The sequence below is a fragment of the Biomphalaria glabrata genome, chromosome 18, assembly GCF_947242115.1.
Source record: "Biomphalaria glabrata chromosome 18, xgBioGlab47.1, whole genome shotgun sequence".
NCBI classification, from domain to species: Eukaryota; Metazoa; Mollusca; class Gastropoda; family Planorbidae; genus Biomphalaria; species Biomphalaria glabrata.
In genome coordinates this window covers 18,226,498-18,237,767 of record NC_074728.1, presented here as the reverse complement: position 1 = coordinate 18,237,767, position 11,270 = coordinate 18,226,498, and the positions used below count along the sequence as shown (strand labels likewise).

The 11,270-nt window shown below is 35.5% G+C and overlaps 1 protein-coding gene across 3 annotated transcripts; it reads right to left on the bottom strand.

Annotated features, from left to right (window-relative positions):
• Nucleotides 1-5,434: 5,434 nt before the first annotated feature.
• LOC106069773 (uncharacterized) lies at nucleotides 5,435-10,655 on the bottom strand. 3 transcript variants are annotated; one of them, XM_056017711.1, is made up of 3 exons: nucleotides 10,535-10,655; nucleotides 7,589-7,749; nucleotides 5,435-6,367 (listed from the first exon to the last, which is right to left on the bottom strand). In XM_056017711.1, exons 2-3 carry the CDS (start codon nucleotides 7,614-7,616, stop codon nucleotides 5,556-5,558), a joined length of 840 nt encoding a protein of 279 aa, XP_055873686.1. In that variant the 5' UTR covers nucleotides 7,617-7,749; nucleotides 10,535-10,655; the 3' UTR covers nucleotides 5,435-5,555. The 3 variants fall into 3 exon arrangements, with proteins under 3 accessions (XP_055873686.1, XP_055873688.1, XP_055873685.1); XM_056017713.1 differs by having other exon boundaries at nucleotides 7,589-7,684; XM_056017710.1 differs by having other exon boundaries at nucleotides 7,589-7,673.
• Nucleotides 10,656-11,270: the final 615 nt, after the last annotated feature.

Sequence of the window (11,270 nt, the reverse complement as noted above, 5' to 3'; positions counted from 1 at the left end):
TTACTTGATTTCTTGGAAACTTGTTCTTTAATCAGATGAAACAGAGGATTCTCTGATCAAGGCAAATATTGTCAAGCAGAGTCAAAGTGAGTACATATTTTAAATATTGTTATCAATAAAATCATTGAAAGTAAACCAAAAAGGTTTTTTTCAGTTGGTATCACATTCAAAGACTGTATCACAAACAAAGAAATTAGAGGCAGGGTTACTACATCAATTGGACCTCACGATGACCATAAAAAAACACAAACTAAAACTTTATGGCCATATTATAAGTTCTTTGGGGCTTGAAAAGACCTTCCTTCTGGGAACAGTATCAGGAAAAGAAGAGGCAGACAGAGAAAGTGATGGGAAGAAAACATAAAAGAATGGACAGGCCTGCCATTGAAAGAGGTTCTATCCTAGGCAAAAGACAAAGAGGAATGGAGAAGGACGGTTGCCAAATTTTGTGTTGTGCCCTAATGGTCCAACAGACTAAGGGATAGGTGAAGGTGGATTTTATACTGGAAAATACTGCAATAAACTACAAAAGCTACTTAACTACATGCAGCCATGGAGACCCTGCTGATCCTCATATCATTTAAACTCACTTTTAGCTAGTTTTCTTTGGATGTCAAATAAGTATTTCTCACAGTCTTGCAAGAATTATTTGCATTGCTCTTTCAGTGTGTTATTGTTGTAAGTTGTAAGTGCAAGCTGAGGTGTTAATGAGATGCATCATGCATGTTATGCAGTCTTCCTTGTCATGTGTCTTTTTCTCCACCTTAAGAAATGCATGCTGCCTAACACTATGGCAACATTATATTATATTATTATTATAATACATTATATATATATATATATATATAAGCTGGCTGCCTGGTTGTGCTGGACTGTCATTCAGACTTTTTGATGATCCTGGTTTTAAACCCTGCCCGCTGTCATCCCCTGTCGTCCTGATGTTGTGTGAGGTTTGGGCTAGGATGTAGATTATCTTCTACTTAGAAGCAACATTTGAAACATGTATAACTTTTAACAAATAAATATTGACATTCAACAGAACATCAAAAATAGATTTCAAGCATCTTTAGTGGATTTCCATGTCAAATGAATGAGTCATCATTTAATATCTCATCCTACTGCTTGGCTTATGATATATCTATTGTTCAATTTAATATGCTATCCTTCTGCATGGCTAATGATATATTTAATCCCATTATTATTGGTATCTTTTTTATCATGGCACTAATTTATCTTCATTGCATTTCTTGATCTTGACATGTCAATCTCGGTTTCTCTTCTGCACTCTTTAGCACTTGCTTATCTTTTACAGTGGAGGGTCATTTGAACAAATTCTACTCTTATTTCACTCAGAAACGGGTGTCTACTATTAATGCCATAAATAAAACTGACATGTTTTAACAAAACCAAAAAAAAGTCTAAGTTGATCTTTGCTTTGAGCAAAAATTGAACATTTTAGTCACTGGTTGGTAATTTATAATATTTTCATTATTACCTTAAAATTGCAGGAACTCATGAAGCTGAAGTCAGTTTTGGAGGAGAAGCTGATTTACACAGGCATAAGAAGATTTGCAAAAAGGACCCAAGTCACAAAAACTTCATTCCAGTCAATAATTTTAAAATAAGTCATCTTCCATGGCGATATCAGTATCCTGAGGTTTTTGAGCTCATCAAAACATTGTCAGACCTGACAGTAAGGGTTGGGGTTCGATACACCAGTCTAGAAAGAACTGAATTCTACCCAGACTCTGCAGTTCCTTATCCTTTCTATGCCTACCGGGGAAGAGTTTTCCTGCGAACAGGAACAGGAAGTGTCACAGATGTTGTGAAGATTGTTGGCTCTGAAGATGATGCTTGTCCTTGCACAGAGTGTAAGGCTTCAGGGAATCCCAAAAAGAGTTGGTGCCACTTTGATATACTGACTGCCACCCATGTTGTGTATGACAGTGATGAGGCCGTGCATGTAGAGTGTAAAGTGGATTATGTCAGTGATGAGAGCAGTGACATTGTGTTAACGGGTGTCAGTGCTGATGCAGAGATTGAATCAGACAAGTGCAGGATGGTGTGTGTGTCACATGATCTAACCCTGGCGGATAAATTCATGCAGTTGCTGGACAAATTTAAGGATCTATGTGAAAAAGTTCATGATAAATTCAACAATAACAAGGGCTTCGAGACTCTGGTGGTTGTTCCCTCTCACCCCCATGGCTGCCCTAAGCAGATTTCAGTTGGTAAATGGACAAAGCGCTTTGACATGGTAGAGTCTTACTATACTGCCTTCACTTACAATGCTTCGACATGTCCTGGCAGCAGTGGGGCTCCATTGTTCATCATGGCTCGAGATGTTTCTTGGTGGCCCTACACCTTCATACACAGTGGCTCCAACCTAGAAGGTAATCATTGTGGAGCAACATGGGAGGCTTGATCCAGGTAAAGTCAACTACATTTTTCTATTTCTAATAGAGAGGCCTTATCTTATTAAGAAATGTGTCTAATTATGGTTGATCATCTTTAGCATTGCATTTTTTTTCTTATGGACAGTGAGTAATTTACAATCTAAGCAGTTGAATTCCTTTGGAGACTGTAGATGCCAGTGGAGCAGATGATGTAGATGTTGTGTTTGTGTGACATAAAGTTAGTGAAGGCATCAGATCAATCACAACCATTATTACATTCCTCAAGTAATGCCAAGTCCTCAATTGTGCTGCTTTTGTCAGTGAAGTCATATATTAAGTATAAAATTTCTAGCATAAAAGATTCAAACATTGATTGTTCTGGTAAAGCACTTACCACTTGGCCTACTATACCAGTATTTCATATAAACAGCAGACATGAAAATACTTCTACTCTATAATGACTATAGAAGTGGAGATTATCAAGGACAGAGCTATGGAAAGTGTGTCATCTGAGGTGCAAAGGCGTAAGAAATTAAATGAACAGTATACAGTAGATATGCTAAAATTGTTCTACATGTGTTCCTTGACAAGCAATGTTATTGTTTTGAGAATTTACCATATTTTTCTGCACTTTGTTCACATCTCAGTATTACTACGCTCTTTTGTATTAGATGTTTAACAAACAATTGCGATTCGAACTTATAGGTCAATATATTCAATTTGTATTTCGATATATTTTTAGACAAATAGATGCCACTTCTTTAAAAGCAGAGACTACAGACCCTTAGTCTTTGCTCATGGGCACTTAGCCTTTGCTTATAGGCCCTCAGTATTTGCTGACTCTTGTCTTTTATTATTGACCTCATTAAGTCTCTACTGACATGTATACACTATAATATCCTTACTCTAGTTAATTAATACATAACAGTACCTGACAGTATGTAACACTATTTTAGAATTATTTTTTTCTCTTGAGTATTAGCAACCACCTTTTAGTAAAGCCTCTATTGTTGTGCTATCTGCCCATATTCATCTGTCAATCTCACAAGCAAGAGGCCCAATAAAAAAGACGCCATTTCATTGAGGCTTACATCATACTTTATATAGATGCAAAAAAAAGTGTTCACTTCAATTTTGTACAATTAAATATGAATATTGTATGTTACAATATTTTTTTTATATAATGTGAACAAGCAATAGAAAAAAACAAGACATTTTAAAAACAAAGCTTATTTAAGGTAAAGAACCATTAATTACTGCAATTTATCTAAAAATTACAGGGTTTATCTCCCTTTCTGTTATATAAAACAAAATAAATTACAAGTACTAAATGATTAACTAATTGGTTAATTTGGATTGATTCATGTATTGTCATTGACTATAAAACGACTATGAATATGTTACATACAATATGTTAACTTGTTCAGAGAATGGGAAGTGGGATAAAGAACCTTAATAAGGGGATTAAATCTATTTACCAGTATACATCCACATCTCTCATTAAGTAGCATTAATTCCCCTTATTTCAATATCAAACAAAATAATTAATCACCCTAAATTAATTAACTAATTGTTTAATTTTTTTTTTTTAAATTGATTCATGTCTTGTCAGGTTCAATGAATAATTCTGCTAAGTTCTTACTTGATCCGAAAATGGGAAATGGGATAAAAACATGTTCAAACTTTTTACCAGACAAACAGAGTGAGTTGATATAAGCTTTGGAAAAAGTCAGTTTTTGTAACAAGATGTCAAAGATCTTGATTCATCTTTCTCCTACAAAATACTTTTATTATTAATAACAATGCTCTCATATCATATAATGATCACTTTTCTGAAACAGATTTAGGTCTGGGCTCATGACTTATTGTGTGAGTAGAACTTGAAGGGCTTAGAATTTTATGTAATCATTATTTTTTTAAGGACATGCATACATTTTTGCATTTTTTTCTTTTGAAATAATAGGTTATTTAGGCTAATAGTAGAAAATTCATGTATTATATTATATTAGTTCAAGTATTTGAACCTTATTTTTTTATAATTATGTTCTTTATTTTACATTCTCACGTTTGCTATTTTACAAAAACAAAACAAAACAAAAAAACCTGAAATGACAATATCTAAAGCAGTTTTTTAACAAATTAAACTAGTGTAGGCCTATAATGTACTGTGATTTATGTTCATTTTGAAATGATTTTTTTTTGTTAAGATCACAAAACCACAATCTCATAAGTTATCCTCGTATTATATTTAAAAATCCAATCTTCGAATAAATATAATACTGGTACATAACATGGCAAAAAAAAAAAAAATTAAAAAAAAAAAAAAACACTGACAGCAAAGGTCCAGGTATACAAGAAAACAAAATAAATCAATTAACATAGAAAAAGTTATTTAAAAAAAAAAAAGACAATTCCTTTATTATGCAGCTGAATATATTTTTTGTAAGGTTCCTAATTTTGCTCTTAGCTTATGAGGGATAAAGAACGAAAAAGGAACTTTTAGTTTTCTTAGACCCACCCCCCTTTTTTTTTATTTTCCGAAATAAAAATCCAGGTTATACATCTACTCAAGAGTATACGTTTTAAGGAAAGGCCCAATGTTGATGTGTGTTTTATATAGGTTGTACCCCTCTGTGTTTGGGAGTAACATCCCTTGTAACTGTTGTTGTCAACCAAGATGGCGTAAGATTAAACAGCTGATTTCATGTCTTATAAATTATATCCAGAGTTTTGTTATTATTCGTTCATGATAATTAACACCCAAAGATCCAGATTTGTAAGACAGTGCGCAAAATGAAGGTCTGTTTATGTATTTACTTTATACTTGAGAATAGCCTACATACGGGAATATACCCGCTGGCGTGTGTTTAAGATATAGATAACGGTCAAACCTTCCTGTGTGGCCAAGTAGCTAGTCATTCATTTCCCAAAGATATACTTAGCTGTCAAATTTCTAGGAAAATCGTTAGAGACGTTTCCGCCCACCCAAAACCCATCAAGCTGTAAAGAGGAACTGTAAAAAACAAAACAACAAAAAGCGTTATTAACAATGTATTAAGAGGATTGCTTCACATTTGAAAAAAAATATTGAAAGTCCAAATGCTAGAAAATTGAGACACTACAAATTATTCAAACATACTCAATGTGCTCCTTGAGGATCTATTTGCAGGACGGACCTGAGTAAGGCCAATAGGATGGCTTTAAAATCTCGCCCAAGATCACCAATGGCGCACCATCATTTCCTGAGCAGATGGGTGTGGCATACCATGCTTTCCCGTTCTCCGTTTTCGGTTTCCATTTCCCAAACCAGAAATGTTTCGGACAGCCATGGGGGTGAGAGATGATGATGCTTTCTTCTGGGCGGATTGGGATCCCCGAAACTGCTGGCTCTATTTTCCGTTTAAGTTCTTCGCACAGCAGCAGGGCGTGGGACAGCTTTTCTAATAGCTCCATGTCGCACGTGGAGCACACCAGGGCGCTTCTGCCACTCTCCATGTCTGCGTAGCTCATGCTCCTGCCCTTGAGCGCCGTCACCGGGCCGGCCTCGTCGTTGTAGAACAGCCAGCACGTAGACTTCTCCGCCTCAAACCGATCAAAGACGTTGTGAGTGTTGGTGACGATGGTCACATCACCCCATACTTTGCTTGGCGTCTCCGAGCTTCTGCACTTAGGGCATCGGCAGTCCAAATTCTCTTTTTCCGAATACCTCTTTATCTGGTCCACCCATCCCGTGGCCACCCTCTCCTTCCCCGACCCCCACATGTCCTGAAAAGGGTAGACGACGTCTGTATCTGGGTAAGTTTCAGGTCTGTTGGGGCTGGTGAAGCTTGTCGTGATTTTGACCGTGAGGTCGGCGAGCGCCATGAGAAAATTAAAAATGTCTTTATTGTCCTGGTAGCTTTCCGGAAGATGACTTTTAGTTATACCCTTGACAGGAATCAACTTTGAAAGTGTCGCTTGCTTTTTACAAACTAAAATAAATTCAAAAGTATATACACGTTATTTTTGTTTTAAATAGTTAAGCTGCTTGCACACTATACGGTTTGATCGTAGGTCACAAAAAAAATATACGGCCTAAGATGTGTGGAAGGGTATATAGGAGCCTTAAATTCATATTACTCCGTGACGTCTGTCTTTTTGACAATGAACTCAACATGCGTGCTTTTTGTGCTAAACGCAGGCGTCAGTCATGCGGCCACGATAAATGAATTAACCACAAAGCAGTAATTTGTATAAAATTCATCTTACGAAACCCTCACAACAAATGAGGAATATGACATGGCGAAATCTCTTCAATGTTAAAGTACAACGGCGCGTTTTTTTTTTTGGTCTGTTTTTTTTTTTTTGTTGTTGTTGTTTTTTCTCGTACTGTCTAAAACCGTCTAGTGTGAAAACAGCCTTGGGTTCTCATTTCTCATAAGTCTAAACTAAGAAAATGTATTACTTGATTAAAAAATTGCAAGCTATTTACAAGCAAATTACGAAATACTTGATCCCACTTATTGATTGTTTTTCCAGTAATTTAACTAATTGCTCTATCAAGATTTTGACTCTGCGACAATTTTTTTTTCAAACATCGCAATTTAAATAATGTAAAACAACAATAATTTCCCTTACATAAATATAATAATAGTTAATAATAATAAAAAAATCATCACCAAACGACTTGTAAAGTCAAGAAAAAGTGTTCACCAAGAACAGAGCCGACGCAGACATCCGCTAGGCCATTGTTTCTCAAATAACTCTCACATTCTGAGTATTTAGCGGAACACATTGCTTATTTTTTTTTTAGAGAGATTAATTCAAGTGGTGGCCAACTAGTAGTAGTAGTTACTAGTAGTAGTACTAGTACTTTTACTAGCAGCAAAACACAAAGAAAAGCGATCTGAACGGAAAAAGACTGGCTCATCCAACGCACAGTGACGTTCTAGATTCTAGATCTACTCATAAGCGGCGAAAATTCCTCTCCAAGATAAGGTTTTATAGTCATAAGAAATTCTGCACCGGATGAGCCGCAATTATCTTACCACTGAAGGCTGTCAGTGATGTTGAATATAATAAGAAAATTAGGCGTAAATCATGTATAGGCCTAAATACTACACTCTGTGAGTATATATTTCAGCATTTATTTAAAAAAAAAAAACAACGTTTTAACAGAACTAGATCAATTTTAGGCATTGCATTTAACCTACCTGTGATATTTTTTAGCGAAGACGTCATTGCAGGCCCTCTACTGAGTTTATAGACCAAATTCTGGACTTGTAAGTGTAGGCCTATCTAAAAAAAAACTATGATAATAGTTTAATAATCTTGAAGTGTAAAGATGACCAAGGTAGAAACAGAAGACAAAGACCTAAGCAGAAGGCAGAAATCAAGGCAGTGGAACAGAAGAATCAGACGACTAAAAGTTACAATAGTGACAATTTAAGGCAAAAGAAGTGACGATCGCATACGCCTGAAATGTTTACATATGCGGTTTATAGATTAGTACATTAATTTGTCATGGTCACATAACACAGTAGTAAATTATTTGCTGCAGATAATATATGGTCTCCTCACTAGCGGATCCAGAACTTTGGAGTGGGGGGGGGGCATTTTTTCCCAAACCCTAACCCTAACACCCTGTAAACCCTAACCCTATGCATAAACGTGCATACAGCATATATATATATATATATATATATATATATATATATATATATATATATATATATATATATATATATATATATATATATATATATATATATATATATATATGAAAATTTTTAAAAAGCAGTGTTTCGCAAGCTTCGGCCAAAAATCAAAACAAAAAACTGTGAGGCCTTTCTCTTGCAAGCTTAGTGTCATGGACAGCGCTTTGAGCTTACCCAGTGGGGTTTGGGGCGAAGCCCCCACGCCAAAAGCGTTTTATTGCATTCTTCACTGCATTGATCTTGATTGACGTGTGGTAGTTGCGTAGAACGTTGGCTTTACATACCAAAGGCAGAGAGTTCTTACATAAAGCTTTTAATACTTATTTTTAATATAAAAAAAACACACAAAAAATGCAATACATTGTGTTTACCTATATATATATAATTTTTTTAAATACTATTTTTATCATCCGTCCCTTACAGGTTAGCCGCCCGGTTAGCGTAACGCAATGTCTTCATTCTTCCCAATTAGAGGCTATCCTTAGCAGAAATCAAGTCAAAGGCACGTCCATTCTTTGACGTCGTTCACTTAGCTTTTTCTTTGTCATTTTATTACTTTGTACCTTTATTACAGATGATTTTGTCAGCGAGTCATGTTCAACAATATGACCGAACCCGTTTTGAATATGCCTTGAATGTGAATGTCAATTACATGTATAAGGTATATGGTAGCAGACATTTTTTTAATAATAAGAGATTCACCATTCCAAATATTATACATTAATAGTCGACCGGCGGCGTAGCATACGCCGCTATTTGGCAGGGCCGGCCTTAGGTGACCGCAGTGGGCTCCGCACTTATGCGACCGCAGTGGGCCCCGCACTTTCATAGGACCCGCGCTAATTCTAGGTGTATAAATTATTAAATTAAACCATTGTACAACTTATAACAGATTTCCCGCTGCCTACTGTCGATTTACCAGGAGCTCTTGGAAATCTTCTGAAATTGTAAAATATACGAAAAAGTCCTGGACATATCCGAATATTATTACTATCTTTAGAAAACATACGGATCTCCTGCGCGAAGACGAGAATTATATATATAGATTCATTTAGTAATAGTGCTTATCAGATAGTTTTCAAAATCTTCTAATAACTTTTTCATATAGCAAAATACTTTCGATACATTTGTCAAGAGCGGAGAGGGGGGGGGGTAAGATGTGAGACTGTGTGTGTGTGTTTATTTTATTAAGTGTGAGTTTTAGATTTTCAAGGGGGGAACAATAAGGTTTTGCTGTGGTCAGCCTAGTCATTTGGAGAGCTGACCAGGTCTGAGTAGGGTGTTGGTGGCTGTTGTCAGTTGTATTGCCTAGATAAAGGAGATATTTATTTCTGCTATGTGTGCGTACCGAATATTTGGGGTATTGCTATGTTGTGTCAGATCTACTATTGAATCTAGTCTAGACGCGTTGGAATATCTAATTTCGGCACATTTAAACGCTCTTACTATTGATGATTATGTATTCTATATTATGTGTTTAACCAGTTGAAATGCGGTAAATAAATACAAAGTTCTACTCTGTTGTTGAGTGAAACTTTTATAATACTCGTACGCCTTTAAGGATCTACATTTGAGAATCATACCTTTAGTCAGGGCCGGTCCTAACAATTGCGGGGCCCTATGCGAAACTGATTGCGCAGGGCCTAGTCAGGGGTGGGAATAAGGATAATAAGACAAAGTTTTAGATTTTGTGTTAGAAAAAAATAATTTATCTTTACTAAGTACAAAATTGCGATCAAATAATATCTTCACTTTACGAACCTTGCAACCTATGGCATATTTATATGCCAGTAACTATAAAAGTAATCAAAGATTTGTAGTTTCCGATTATGGTGAAAATTCGCCCGATTATTACTTTATTACATGAAAGCTGACAGTGCCTTTTTGTCTTTTATCGCGCATTAGGATTGGAGTTTTTCGCAATGAATGACACCCACAAATGACAATTTTGTCTATTTTTCTGGAGATTTTAATAAATTCATGAGATTTCCAGGAAGTTTTCGTACATATTTTGCAATTTAATAATTACACCTAGAATTATCGCGGGGCCTATGAAAGCGCTGGGCCTACTGCGACCGCATAGGTTGCAGTGGCCTAAGACCGGCCCTGCCCTTAGTACATCGAGCTAGTTATCTATAGTAAAACCTAACCCTAAGTCAGGCTGTCCTTTACAACATTATTAAACTTTACATAATGCTTTTGAGGACAGATATAATTGGATACCCATTATACGCATACAATTTATAGGCCGCATTGTAGGCCTATAGAAATGCCCGGGCCGATTTTGACACCCTGTCCGCCCCTTCCCCGGCCCATGAGCCTCTTGCTACGCCACTGTATATATAAATATAGGTATGCTCAGTAGAAGATGAGATCTTTCTTTTTTACATTTACTCCATAATTTTAGTTTTACCTTTGAAAAACCTTAATTTTTAGTTTTACCTTTGAAAAACCTTGAAGAAATATCCAGGAGTAGAATCTCTAGGCCTAGTCTAGATTCTAGATCTGGATCAAGATCTAATATGAGGTTATTTTTTCAAATAGCAGTCACACAGTTATAGAAACGGGAATTTTTTTCTTGTATGCTATTTTACGGGAAAGTCCGAATTAATAAAGGTTATAAAAAGATATCACCTTATAGCCTTATACCATGCCTTATATTATACTATGTGCTATAATATAACTTATTATAAGCTATGGTTTATCATCTTATGCCTATTATAAATTTGATTTCATACTTTTCATAGTACGTAGTGCGTAAACAATTGTTAGATCACTTATTATTTAAACTATGAGGCAAAGCAAGGAATATATCTTATTTATTTTAAATTATAGACAATCGAATCATATAAGTCGTCATAAGACATAGCTAACATAGGGCGGCCTACATGTAGGCCCTATATTCCAGTTGATCAGAGCAATAAGTATATAATTTCCCAGTTTCAAATCGCTATAGTCTATATCTAAAAGAGATCAAAATAAGGAATAGCAGTCCATCCATTAGCTTTTATTAATATTGAAACAAGTTATATTCTGTTTTGGAAATCTATAGATATTTTATATTCTTTTCACAATTTAAAGCTTATATCAACCGAAACTCAGTCTAATATAAATGCGTACATGTCATATCAAGTGGAAAGTCTGTAGGTATATTTATGGTACTTGACAAAACAAGAAT

Coding starts and splice junctions, on each gene's coding strand:
- LOC106069773 (XM_056017711.1), bottom strand. CDS start 7,616: ATGACGTCTTCGCTAAAAAATATCACAG. Junction 6,368..7,588: donor TTCGCTAAAAAATATCACAG/GTAGGTTAAATG, acceptor AATTTATTTTAG/TTTGTAAAAAGCAAGCGACA.